The sequence below is a fragment of the Pseudomassariella vexata genome, assembly GCF_002105095.1.
Source record: "Pseudomassariella vexata strain CBS 129021 chromosome Unknown BCR38scaffold_1, whole genome shotgun sequence".
NCBI lineage: Eukaryota > Fungi > Ascomycota > Sordariomycetes > Amphisphaeriales > Pseudomassariaceae > Pseudomassariella > Pseudomassariella vexata.
The window spans coordinates 3,524,424-3,537,849 of record NW_024467956.1 but is presented as its reverse complement, the minus strand read 5'-3'; the positions used below and the strand labels follow the sequence as shown (position 1 = coordinate 3,537,849).

Genomic DNA, 13,426 nt, shown 5'->3' with positions numbered 1-13,426 from the left:
CATTGCAGTACAGTTAAAACTCCTCCCAATGCACCTCAAAGGTGCCCGTAAGCTGCGCTGTCATCGTAAGGTGAACCGCAGCATCCTTCTCCAACGAAAGTTGGAAATGATTGATTGTCTAAATGACAGCTCTTTGGTGTCAAGTTTAGCATTCCTATACCAACTGCCGGTTGACCGTGTTGGATATTTGCTAAGCACTAGCTGTTCTCGCATGCTGACATGCATCAGTTGAGGGTCACTGGACTGGGTGTCCGGCCGTGTCAGTTGTAATATTTTGCAGTGACAGCTCCTTATTGGATGTTGTTGCTAAGCCCCTTGTAGTCGATGAGACAATCCTTCGGCAACTGACTTGCGGACATAGCCACAGGGCGTGGGTATCTGGTTAACAATGCTGCTTATTTGACTGCGGCTTGCTGCTGATATGCGCGGTTTTCGACAAAACCAACTGGCGCTCCGCCATACTCCAGGGCGAAACTGTACTCTTCCAATCTTAGCCAATATGGCCGACGACACCTTTCCTCCATCTATATGGTCCACCATCATAGATAGTCGATCAAAAGAAACGCCAGATAGAGCTTTCTGCGAGATACTCGAAGATGGCTGGCGTCAGACCGGATCTCGAAAATTACCTACTCACAGCTTGCAAGGGCGGTCAACCGGATGTGTTGGTGGTTAGACGAGGAGTTTGGTCCTTCGAAAGACTTCGACTCGTTTACGTATGTTGGAGACAATGATCTACGGTATACAATGGTTTTGGTTGCGGCTCAGAAGTCTCAAAGACTGGTATGTGCTCTTCATCTTGAGACGGCATTTTTATGGCAGGTTCCAATGTGCCTATAGATGGTCATCGCGGATTTGAACCGGCTCACCCATGCAGCCCTTCTTATACTCGTTGAGAACACCAAACGCCTCCAGTGGCTGGGCGGTTCGCCAGCGCAGACAGCCCTAGGAGAACCCCTCACATCCGAAAGACCTGGCACGACACTATCCACTTTGCCACCCCTGAGCCACTGGCTGGAAGACGTAGAAGTTCCAGAATACCCCTTTGACAACACCTGGGAAGAAGCTCAGAAGTCTCCCGTATTGGTCATCCACTCGTCCGGCATAACGGGTATTCCCAGGCCCCTCCGCTATACGCTTGACATGACCGCCACATTCAACTTGATGCGGCGGTTTCCGGACAGGACGCACGAGAATCCAAATCTTCAGTTCGACCACCTGTTCGACTCGCGTGCCTTCTGGACCGCACCACCACAGTGGTTAGGCGGTATCGCTGGGTAACTCATGTTCTCCCTCTTCTTCGGCAGTATCCCCATCTGGCCTCCCTCTCACGAAGGCACACCAACGCCGACTGCTGTCATCGAAGAGGTACTAGACAAAACAAACCCCGATGGCGCCTTTTACGCCCCAAGCACGCTCCGAGGCTTGTGTCTTAAGGATCGCTCATTAAAGACGTTGAAGAAACACCACAAGTACCTCCTCTGCACCGAAATTCACTTAGTCACCATCGTCGGCTCTACAGAGACGAGCTGGTGGCCACTGCAGAAGCTCGACGATCGCCGCGACTGGCGCTACTACCGCATCGACCCGCGCTTGGGTCACCATCTCGAGCCTTTCGACAACGGCGGCGCTGGTGACGATCTATACGAACTCGTCATCCATCGAAACCCGGCCTGGCGCCGCTTTCAGGGCGCCTTCATCATGTGGCCCAACCTCGATGTCTACCACACCCAGGATCTGTACTCACCCCACCCGACCAAGCCAGACCTGGTCTGGTACCGTGGTCGCAAGGACGACCTTGTCAAGCTGGTCTGGCTGACTAAGGTGTGGGCTCATGATATAGAGAGTGCGCTGGTGACGTACCCGAAGATCGAGGCGGCTATGGTGGGAGGAGAAGGTAAGGAGAAACCGTTCGTCATTGTGCAGGCCTGCCAGGATGCAGGGGTAAAGGGGTTAGATGCCGATGAGTTGTGGGATGTGGTCAAGGGGCTGAATGAAAAGATGTCGGCAGAGGTGCATATCCTGCGTGAGAATGTTATTTTGGCTGATCAGGAGAAGCCGCTGAAGAAGCTGGCGAAGGGGACACTTGATCGTAGAGGGATTCTGGCGGATTACAATGATGAAGTTGAGAAGTTGTATGCTGGTACTATGGTGATGGATCGTGACAGTAAAGTATGAAAGTACTCAGTGTGAAGGTCAACCCTCGCAGACTCACTACAACCAGGTGACTTACAGCTGGAACACCTGCCATGGCAGTGTCAGATGGGAAGCCAATCATAACCCTTGTAGGAGCCCCGCCAAGCGTGGATGACTTAGTCGCGCTCCCTCAAACCTAAGTTGTCATCTTCTTTCCTTCGCTCCTTAGAGTAGAATCTTCGTCGATAGCACCTAATCGAGGTCTCTACCAATGCGATGCAACCCAGGTCGTGACAATATATAAGGGACAGGACTCCCAGGCATTTCATAGATAGACAGTCTCTACTTCAGTTGTGACGACTGACACATGGACGATAAGCAGGGACATCCTGACATGGCCTGCCCTGATCTGGACGAGCGCGTTCCCCTTATAATAGGAGAACGGCCAGACATACTTGTAACCCTTTCCTTCTCTTTCTTCCCTAGTTTAGTATTCAACAATAGAGATGCACTGATATGCAACCTTGATTCGTACCTATGTGCCTCTGCCTCGTTACACCATGTGTCAGTCGTCACAGGCCCTAAGGTTATTCCAGTGTAGGAATTAACTAATTTCGTCCCTTGCCAATTTTAATAGGGCTACCTAGCTAATTTGGGTGGGGTTCCTAACGATTCTAGTCATATATCGAGCCTACCTTACGGTCACGGACTTCGGCAGACCACTACGGTAACGGGAGGCGAATAATTTCGTAGCTAGTAGGCGCTTAGTATTACCGGCTACTACTGTTAGATCGTATTCGAATTGGTTAGCTACCTTACGTACACTTAAGCCGCCTACGCGCTAGGCCGCCATAGTAGCGCGGGTTTCTGAAGAGTATTTATGTCCCTTTTAGTAAGCGCATGAAAAAAGCGCGAGAGCTTTTCTATGGGTATCTTCCATAATTGCTAATCGATTAAGATGTTGGTACAGGTAAGGATAAATCGGGATTTTAACACGAGCACGTTGGAAGTGGGGGTGAGGATGGGGGTGGGCCATACTTACGTAGCTCACCAGCATACCGGTGGAACTGGTTTCGCAGTCTCGCTCTCGCTCACCCTGGACAAGCACAGATATGCCTTTTGATCCAGCCGTTCAACTAGATGAATGCAGCTCTGACAATTGCTGTATCGTCTGGCAAAACCGGTTGCGTGTCAGTTTTGCTTTCTCTCTCACTGACCCTAGCATGAAGAGTGACAAGTATGTACACGAATCTCCTTTATCCATCCATCTCTGAACTGAGTAGAAAGTAGCTCTGAAGCTTGCTGATCTTGATGCTTTTTATACAACAGTGTCGATGCCTAAAACTGTAGTGTTTTCCTTCTTCCTTTGTCCTTGGTTTATTTCTGTTTTATTTCTGAGTTCCCTCTTCACACAGCAATAAGTGGCTCTTCCGCGTCCTGTGGTCTCGTGTTACCACCACCCTCCCGTTCAGCAGGCCTCGTCTCGTTGCTCGACTCCGTACCTGGAGGCGCCGCATTAGTGCCCTCCTGTGCAGTCGCGCCTTCAGCAGCCTCCCCATTCTCCGCGTGTGCTCTCGCAGCCTCTTCCGCCGCAGCAGCCTCAGCTTCAGCCGCTTCAAGTCGTTGTCGTTCGGCCCTCGCTTCAGCCTCCAACTGTGCAATATGCCTCTCCGCGACACCGGGTGCGATACTAGCCAAAAATAGAATCCCGGCTCGTTCGAGGCGCCTGGCCTGTGTCATCAGCCAATTTGCGTTCGCCTGCCGTCTCTGCTGCACCAGTCTGTCGGCAATTGTTTCTGGACGTGGAGGCTGCTGGTTTCCATTGGCATCTCGGGCATTCTCGGCTCGAGCCGGTGGAGCATTGCGGCCGTGATTATCAGCCAATGGCATCAGATGCTCGAGATGTCTTCGTATGGGGTTCCAGACATGCTCCGCGATTGGGGTGAGGGCTCCTGCGTTAAAAAGGAACAGCGTCACCGCAATGGATATGACTGTAAACCAACGTGACCAGCTAGAGTTGGGCGACGTGAACCACCATATGAAGAGTGTAAGCCTCATCACCATCCAAATATGCGGCCAGATCTGGGCCAGTGCAATGGCCCGCACATGTGGGTTGCCGTGCTGGGCAATAGCGTGCCCATGCTGTAGTTGGGCGGGAGGTAGCGGAGGTAAACCTTGGGGACCTGGCGCTTGCGCCTGTGCCTGATTCTGCTGCGCAGCGTTGGCAGTCGGTGGCGGCGCCGCCCACATGTCTCCTACGGGAGATCTATGCTGCGGTTGAACAGGCTGTGGTTGAAACGGAGGCAATGGCATATTGAACTGTGCTCCAAATGGGAACGGACGTTGCAGAACCGGGTATCTGGCAGTCGGAGGATTCGGAGGTGTATAATATGTACCAAGATTACCGTGCACCAAGAGGGCTCGTGGTCCTTCGGGCGAGGACAGGATGTAGACTTCAGGGGTTCCTGATGTGGGTTGAGCCTGCGGATGACTCGTCGGCGGATTGCTGCTCTGGCTAGCTGCTCTCAGGGGATCTGGCGTGCCAGTGGCACTGCCTGTCCGCGATGGAACCATAGGTGTTGTGACGCCAGGTGGTATTGGCTGATGTGCCGGATTATTTGACAGATTCGTCAAGGAAGAAGTACTTGTATTGCGTCGCATAGCATCGGCCATTACTCTGGTCGCTGCTTGATTGGCATCAGCATTTCTTAGCATGTTTTGTACGTCAGCACCGGAAAGTTGTCCTCCAGAAGGAACAGACCGAGGTGGTGGAGTGCCGTGTGGTGGACTCCAAGGGTTCTGCACATTGACGGCTGAGAATGGGGATCCGGTTCGCGAATTTCTATGGAATCCTTGTGGGGTGGATACGGTTTCGTTCACGGTGATGCGCCATTGTTGGCCATTAGGTCCCACTCCTTCGCGAACGACAGTTCTAGTGGCGTCTGGCTGAAAAGGCGATACTGTTCTTCCTGGAGTGTGACTGCCCGCCACACCATGCGGAGTCGGTGCATGGCTATCCTGTGCTCCATTGAGTCCCATGGCAGCCCTCTCCCTTTGGTTGTGATTGATGAGCTCCTGGAGTCGATTATGGTGCTCCATCTGCGCTGCTGCCCACTGGCGTTGCTGATGGGCAAGCTGCTGGGGATTCAGGCCAAGTGGAACATTGACAGGCGATCCGTTTGCAGTCATGCCCACAACAGGTGGCTGTGGGCCGAAAGAGGCATTAGGCCAAGTTGCAACAGGGCGCCCTTGAGGCCCCTGAGGTTGCGCATGAAAGAGATGTTGGCTGTGGATATGACCAGGTGCGAGCTGAGGCAGTTGTGGTGGTTGAGGGTTGAATCTAGCTCCCAATATACTCTGACTTGGCGCCGCAGCTTGACTCACAGGTGGTGCGGGAATGTTTGCGTGGTTGCTGTCGGATAGCTCGCGGAGCACGAGATGGAGCATTTTGCCATCTGGGGAACGAAGCTGCCATAATGTCAGATATGGCACCGCAAAATGATGAGTGATAGAACTTACAGTCTGTTCGCCAAATACCTCCAGCATGGTTTCGTTGTCTCGAGACAACAAGCGTCCTCTATGAATCAAGCGCTGTACCTGGTGGGACGGCTTTGTCTCCAAGCTGTCCCGAATCCTCTCTTTCAATTGCATCACGGTGGTGTTCAGAGGCAGGTCGGAGAATGCTAGTCCAGGTGGAACGCCAGAAGATGGCGAGATGATCGAGAGTGTAAAGGTTGAAGCCTCAGCTCCTGCTGGGCTGGCGTTGTTGGCATGCTCCGAAGCCATTGTTGGCGGTTGCAGCAGTCAAGGGATACGTGCGGGAACAGAATAAATGGCTCAACAACAAAGAGCTCGGCGACGAAAAGCTCGGCGACAATGATCGAAGACTCGCTCGACGATGAAGGTAGTGAATCGTGTTGAATGCCCGTACTAGGAAAGAACGCCGAGCTTTGACCAGGAAGTCGGCGATGATCCTCCGATTGACTGGGGGCTGTTAATTGTAGTGAGTGTCCCGTGCTGGGAATGCTTGGGCGGGAAATCGTCGACAGTGTGGTCAACAATCTGATCAATGAGGAGTGGTGAACCGTAATCAATACCATCGGCAGGAGAGCGAGCTACGTGAGCAGGCTACCAAGGATGGCGATCATGCCAGGCAATTCGATTCAAGATTTACCACCATGCACAAAAAACACGATCAGTCAGAGGAGCATGCAAGTAAGAGGAAGAACGAGCACAACGGCAAAGAAGACAAACAAAGAGCAATAGCGACAGTAATCAGAAATGAATACACGCACAACTCGTGAGATTAACCAGCGGCTTTGAGGAGAGAGCAGGAAGCTTTAGAGTGTGGGAGGACTTTTTTGACACCTATGAATTCAATGCGGTCGCCATTATTCCACGTTGGCCTCTCAGGTTTCGGCCACTGGGGTCGTTGTACTACGTACCTGACTGCTGGCCCCATCTCAGTTATCAGTGGGCTCGTGCATGAGCCCGACAGTCGGGTTCTGCCCCCATTGACCGCCTCTACACCTCCTGCCAAAATGGGCATAGCCTTCTGAAAGTGCGTCATTCCATATTAGAGCTGCATTATTAGATCGACTGGGAGGGCTTTTGGAGAAGAGATCTGTATGGGCACCATTGAAGCTCAACACCATCCAATATTATACTCCATAGGTAAAGATCGACGAAAGAGGTGCTCTGACTCAGACAGAGTTGGTCAAATATTCCAACCCGAGACACGGCAACTTGCTTTTCTACGACATGCGGGTTTGTGTCAATTAGCAACAATGGCCACTCCCCCAGCCTTTGCAGCGCTGGCTCGCTCCAGTGCGCGGACAAGCCGGCTCCAGCAGACATACGCAGCCGGATCCAGACGATATGCAAGGCAATTCACGACAAGTCCACGAGCATCATTCCGCCAATCCGCTCCAACACGACAGAACAGGGAGAAGTTCCGGTCGAAGCTGGGGTCTGCATTGAAGAACACTAAGGTCCAATGGTACCCCATACCTGTAGGACTGGGCATCGGCTTCTTGGGTCTGGTACAATTCTACAAGACTCAGGCTCGAGAGAAGGAAAGGATTGAAAGGGAAGCAGAGGAGGGACAACCAGGAGAACCAGGAGCCCGACCCAAGAAACGGCCGAGGATAAGGCCAGACGGACCATGGTAAGCACCTGCTTAGTCCACCTTGCAACACCACCAATGACTAGAGCTAACTTCGTACGAATCAGGCAAGTCAGAGTCATGTCTACGTTGCCGCTCAAGGCTCTATCTAGACTTTGGGGCAAGTTCAATGAAATCAACATACCGTATTACCTGCGCGTTCCCGGTTTCAAGCTGTACTCCTTCATATTTGGTGTCAATTTGAGCGAGGTAGCTGAGCCCGATCTTCACGTCTATCCCAATCTCGCAGCCTTCTTCTACCGGAACCTCAAACCTGGTGTTCGCCCACTTGACCCCAACCCAAACGCCCTGCTGGCACCCTCTGATGGACGAGTGCTTCAGTTGGGGCAGATCGAGGGTGGTGATATCGAACAAGTCAAGGGCATGACCTACACCATAGACGCTTTGCTTGGCAAGAATACGCCAACGCCCAGTATCTCTAGCCGTGGCTCAGGAAGTTCAGGGGAATCCACGGATCCCAAACGCGCAGACAAGGCTCTTCAGAGCGACGAAGAGATCGTCCGATCGGACGAAGAATTCGCACGCGTTAACGGCATATCTTATTCACTGCCTAGCCTGTTTTCGGGAGACAAGAAGACCCAAAATAAGAGCAAAGGAATCGAGGATCAATCTACGGACACTGACAAGCCAAGCGCAGTATCTGAAGTTCGCGCCGACCTTGCGTTGGGAGAGAAGCCCTGGTACGACCTTATCTCATCAGACAAACGCAATGGCCTTTATTATGTCGTCGTCTATCTTTGCCCCGGAGACTATCATCGATTTCACTCCCCCACGAACTGGGTTGTTGAGAGGCGCCGTCATTTCGCTGGAGAACTCTACTCTGTTTCGCCCTACCTACAGCGCACACTACCGGGCCTATTCACACTGAACGAACGTGTCGTTCTGCTGGGCCGGTGGCGGTGGGGTTTCTTCAGCTATGTGCCCGTGGGTGCAACAAATGTGGGCTCCATCAAGGTCAACTTTGATAGGGAGCTACGAACTAACTCGCTGACAACCGACACGGCTGCCGATCGGGCCGCTGAGGAGGCCGCTGAGCGAGGAGAGCCCTATAGCGGGTTTGCGGAAGCCACGTACGAGGCTGCGAGTGCGGTGCTTGGAGGCCACGCACTGAAGAGGGGAGAGGAAATGGGTGGTTTCCAGTTAGGCAGCACGATTGTGCTTGTATTCGAAGCCCCCCTCAACGAAATACCAGGCTCCCAAGGCGGATTCCGCTGGGCTGTGGAAAAGGGCCAGAAGGTCAAGATGGGCCAGGCGTTAGGATATGTCGAAGAATGATGTCGACACAATTCACCTCTGAAGCAGGCACATACGCAACTTTTGTGTACAAACCAATCGATAGGTTGTTGGTGAACGTGGGGAGTAATATCTCAAAGCACCAGGGCATAAAGAATTTAGGCATCAACGATACATCAGCAAATGGGAGTGGTCCATCAAATCATTGTACAATATATCACTGTATAAACTATATTCTGATGAAGGGGTCTGAGATGAGCACACTTTGCATTGCCATTCACATCCCAAAATCGATTAGGGACTTGAGGATGTATTTCGTCTCGTCATCCACTTATTACCCCAGAGTTCGATGATTTCCACTCAAACTCAAAATGACGACGAGGAGACAAACATCTCAACCCCGGGTTTTGCCACATCGTTAATTGCACTTTCCACCCTCAAGAGTCGCTTTCGCACTGCGATTCAAGCCGCCGACCGGGAGGAGTGGAGCCCCGTTGGGCGTTGTATTTCAACAAGAGAATTTTTTTCCCTTTGACGTAAGAAGAATCTCCAAGGCTACGACCACCGACGCCAGCCGGTATCGCTCACCATTGGGAAGAGTTGAGAGTACCTAATGTAGTTAATTGGTCGCGATGATTTGAGGAAGATTGATCTTTCGAACGTCATCTTGCTTCGCAGCTCATTATATGGAAAGCCGCTTATAAGAGCCCGATTATTCCGTCTTTAGCTTGTGGACAAAGCCCAAACCCACATCCAACGACCCTTTTGTTATTATCTGCTAACAGCTCAAAATAACAAAGTTGCCATCAATCACGAATTATAACCATGGGGTTTACATCTGTTGTCAGAGGCAATGAGGCCTACCCGGAATCCCGAGTTCTCATCATCATCACTGGCGGTACGATATGCATGCAACCTGCAGAAGACGGCTCGCTAGTGCCAGTGGATGGGTTCCTGGAAAATGCCATGGCCAACCGGCCATCGTTCAACGATAGGTCTGAAAGAGGTGAGTGCAAAGAAAACAAGTGAGAATCGTAGGACTAACCCGACTTGCAGTCAAACTCAGTGCTATAAAAGATGGTCAGAAGATCATGCTCAACAGTCTCCGGACACCACCAAGCTCCTACTCGCGCCACATCCGCTACGGTGCCCTAGAATTCTGCCCATTACTCGACTCCTCGAGTATAAGTTCCGTGGGCTGGACGCAAATCGCCACAACCATCAAAGCCAACTACCACCTCTTCGACGGCTTCGTCGTGCTGCACGGGACCGACTCCCTCTCCTACAGCGCCTCGGCGCTCTCCTTCATGATGGAAGACCTCGGCAAGCCCGTCGTACTAACCGGCTCGCAAGCCTCCATTTTCGCCCTCCAGTCCGATGCCGTGGATAACCTGCTCGGCTCCCTCATCATCGCGGGTACCTTCGTCATCCCCGAAGTCTGCCTCTTCTTCCACCACACGCTGTTCCGCGGAAATCGCACCACCAAAATCTCCGCTTCGTCGTTTGAGGCCTTTGCTAGCCCTAACTGCGAGCCCCTTGGCAAAGTGACGGGCGTGGGCGTCAACGTCAATTGGTTGCTTGTTCGCAGGCCGACGAAAATCGCTCAGTTCCAGGTTACGCCATACCTGGACATGGCGCACGTGGCCTGTGTTCGCATGTTCCCCGGTATCCTCCCCGAGATGGTCGATTCCATCCTCAGGGTCCCCAACCTCCGCGGACTCATCCTCGAGACGTTCGGTATGGGCAATGCCCCCGCCGGCGTCGACGGGAGTCTGACCAAAGTCATCAAGAGCGGTGTTGAGAGGGGCGTCGTCATCGTTAATATCAGCCAGTGCACCAACGGCTTTGTCTCGCCGCTGTATGCACCCGGTTTTGCCCTTGGGAAGGCCGGCGTCGTGTTTGGTCATGATCTAACATCCGAGGCTGCTCTGACAAAGTTGTCGTACTTGCTGGCTTTGGACTTGAAGCCTGCCGAGGTGTCGGCGAGGATGTCGTCGTCGCTCAGGGGCGAGCTGACGGAGTTCAGTGTTCCGGAGTTTTCGCACCCGGCTGGAGCTGTGGAAGCGTCGAGTCGGTTGTCCGGCGCGGAGGCGGCTTTTACTTTGTTAGGGTACGCCATTGAAAAGGGGGTACGCATTTGAGACTATTTCCTCGATTGATCTTTCCTTGAGCGATGGAGTTGGTTTCTAGAGCTACGAGACGCAAGCATCAATTAAGTTGCAAACCACTGACTGACTGGCTCTGATATAGGATTTCCAAGCGGTCAAAGAACTGTTGGAAGGAGACAATATCAACTACCAACTACTCAAGAGAGCGGATTATGCTGTAAGCAATGTCACCCAACCCCAAAGCCCCTTTTCTTCTTCTTTTTCTCTACGAGTCTGCGTGCTGCATTGGTCTCTCTTATGAGATATCAATACTCCTTGCAAGCGACCACACCGGATAAAATATTTCGACTCAAGTTAACCGTTGTCTCTATCTCTATGTCCTTTGTTCCGCGCAGCTTATCTTGCTGTTTCTTTTCAACCCCCAGATCGTAAAGAAGCACTCGTATTATGCTCCCGAGAAGCAACCGAATACTAACACCAAAGCTCCAACCAACAGGGAAACACGCCAGTCCATCTAGCGGTGGTCGGCCCCGAAGTAGAGATTCTAAAGGAACTACTGCTCCGAGGTGCAAGTGTGCATGTCCGGAATCGCGCTGACAACACTCCGCTGTTCTTGGCCGTCAAGTGTGCGAAGCATGATATGGTGGAGTTGTTGAAACAGGCGGGGGCGCTGTTGACGGAGGCGGAGGCTGTGAATACGCCTATTTGAATGACTAGGAAAAAGCTAGGAAGAGGATTGGGTGAAGAGATGAATGCTGGCGCAACGACATATGTTCGACTAGTGATCCTGCTTGTCTTCTGGATAGTTTCTTCCAAGCTGATGAATAGACGGCCATGACGCCTTAAAATGGATGGCATAACGAATTCACTCGAGTTATGTGTAAGTGATGCAGGTCTGTTTTTCAGTCATCTCATATGGGCCCCGGTAACGATTAAGTGTCAGTCACCATGGCAAAACCTACGTGAAGCTAAAGTGAAGAGCACACGCAAGTGGTTTGTGGCCATCGTACGCTCAATGGTCACTGGATATAATTTCAAGAAGGTTAGAAGCAATGTCCCTGGTTACTTAGTTGATTTCTTAGTTTACAGAAGGTGCAAGCTGGGGTTCAGCAGAAGCCCAGAGTGTTCGAGACACCCGAAATCAACCACTATGTCCAGCGAATGCATTATTCAAGTGAATCCAGGCCGCTTCTGCTATAATTAACTCAGTTTTCGATGTCCCATCCTTATCTATTGATTTAGATATCTGTTAGATCGAATATCTTCGAAAACCTTCGCTCAAAGAACCCCCTGAATCACACATAGACATCTGGAAAAGGACAATTGGCTAGAAATGACCTTGTTATCTACCGATTGTCGAAAATATTTCCTCTTCTTCGTTTTCATAACAAACAAAGCGAACGATAAAGCGCAGCCATTACCAACACAGCAAACCGGCGACTTGTTGCTGGTATTGGTATTTCTACTCCAGGCGCTCTCCTGGCAAATGTCTCCCACTTTCAAACTTATTTGCTTCCTTAATTACTGAGCACCCTTTGACTCCCTCACCCATTCAACTCTGACCAAGAAAACCAATCCCGCGATCCTTGCAAAACCCCACGACTACCACTACTGTAATCACGACATCATCAGCACCTCATCAGAACAACACCACAACAACACCCCAATCATGTGCAAACAATACTACTACCTATCCCTCTGCTCCAAACCCAAGTGCGACGCGATCCTCGGCCGCAAACACCGAAACCGCTATTGCCGTTCCGCCCTCGACGCACGCAGGCTGGGCCGCTGCACTGACGGGGTCATGGTTATGAACGAGTTCCGGCATTGCGAGACGGGGCCTTGCCGACGGTGTAGGACCGAGACGGGAACGGAACCGAGGGTTGAGAGCGAGAAGACGGTCGTTTTGGATGGCTTTGGTGTGTCTCTGGCCGGACCGGCGGCAAGACGGAGGGGGAGTGAGGTGGAGGTAAAAAGGACTCGAGGAGCGCAGACTAAGGCGTCGAGATCCCGAAAGTGCGCTGGAAGTGTGTTTGAGTTTGCCTTTGAGAACGCGCTGGGAAGGGAAGTGGAAGATTTCGACAAGAGTCAGAAGAAGGATCTTAAGCGGAAGCGGAAAGGAGGTTCCGAGATGAAGCGAGACAACCACGACTTTGACAACGCGGAAGAACGGTTGATGATTGTCAGTCCAGCGAATAGCACGTTTGACCTCCACGAAGATCGTGCCGTTGGTGAGCAATGGGCAGGGGTATCGAGAGAAAGAACTGTTGACAACTTTTACTACGGTTTCGAGAGCGTAGCTAAGGATGATCGCGACTCGGGATATTGCGCGGGAAGCGCCGAATCGAGCGTACTTTGTTCACAGACACCAGATATATGCCTGAAGAACCCATCATGAGACTTGAGAACTTAGCAATGAATAATTAGAAGCGGCATGCCCACTATCCTGTTGGTGTAGGCCACGCGAAGCTTGAACTACTGCCATATGGCGTTAACCCTGTGCGTGTTGTCGCCTAGTCACCAAGATTTTGACTGGAATACACTACGGAGGAGACATAGTTGAGATGTTTTTCAAGAATTTACATAGCATGATCTTAAGATACCGCTACAGAAGAGTTGATGGCTTCGGTTGGTATGGAACAATCCTGTAGAGCTTTGCACATTGGATATCAGGATAGTGAACCGCTTACAATGACCAACAACGGCAGTATCGAGTACTACAACTCGAATTTGGGCCCGGTAGAGACAAAGGACCTGATTTCTG

The 13,426-nt window shown here is 51.7% G+C and overlaps 5 protein-coding genes across 5 annotated transcripts; 4 read left to right on the top strand and 1 right to left on the bottom strand.

The window, feature by feature from the left end:
* Positions 1-747: 747 nt before the first annotated feature.
* On the top strand, positions 748-2,178 carry BCR38DRAFT_480371 (uncharacterized protein; the record flags this gene model as incomplete). The annotated part of the gene is made up of 3 exons (XM_040863266.1): positions 748-783; positions 841-1,259; positions 1,308-2,178. 3 exons carry the CDS (start codon positions 748-750, stop codon positions 2,176-2,178), a joined length of 1,326 nt encoding a protein of 441 aa, XP_040721486.1.
* A 1,298-nt stretch (positions 2,179-3,476) lies between these two features.
* Positions 3,477-6,182, bottom strand: BCR38DRAFT_22767 (uncharacterized protein). The gene is made up of 2 exons (XM_040854294.1): positions 5,656-6,182; positions 3,477-5,604 (listed from the first exon to the last, which is right to left on the bottom strand). The coding sequence occupies exons 1-2, from the start codon at positions 5,920-5,922 to the stop codon at positions 3,544-3,546; spliced, it is 2,328 nt and encodes a 775-aa protein (XP_040721485.1). The 5' UTR covers positions 5,923-6,182; the 3' UTR covers positions 3,477-3,543.
* A 741-nt stretch (positions 6,183-6,923) lies between these two features.
* On the top strand, positions 6,924-8,596 carry BCR38DRAFT_329921 (phosphatidylserine decarboxylase-domain-containing protein; the record flags this gene model as incomplete). Its single annotated transcript, XM_040854914.1, has 2 exons — positions 6,924-7,303; positions 7,369-8,596. The coding sequence occupies 2 exons, from the start codon at positions 6,924-6,926 to the stop codon at positions 8,594-8,596; spliced, it is 1,608 nt and encodes a 535-aa protein (XP_040721484.1).
* Positions 8,597-8,893: 297 nt separating this feature from the next.
* Positions 8,894-11,621, top strand: BCR38DRAFT_418312 (lysophospholipase). The gene is made up of 4 exons (XM_040859216.1): positions 8,894-9,560; positions 9,611-10,683; positions 10,805-10,879; positions 11,159-11,621. The coding sequence occupies exons 1-4, from the start codon at positions 9,380-9,382 to the stop codon at positions 11,369-11,371; spliced, it is 1,542 nt and encodes a 513-aa protein (XP_040721483.1). The 5' UTR covers positions 8,894-9,379; the 3' UTR covers positions 11,372-11,621.
* Positions 11,622-12,331: 710 nt separating this feature from the next.
* On the top strand, positions 12,332-13,060 carry BCR38DRAFT_480367 (uncharacterized protein; the record flags this gene model as incomplete). Its single annotated transcript, XM_040863265.1, has 1 exon — positions 12,332-13,060. One exon carries the CDS (start codon positions 12,332-12,334, stop codon positions 13,058-13,060), a length of 729 nt encoding a protein of 242 aa, XP_040721482.1.
* Positions 13,061-13,426: the final 366 nt, after the last annotated feature.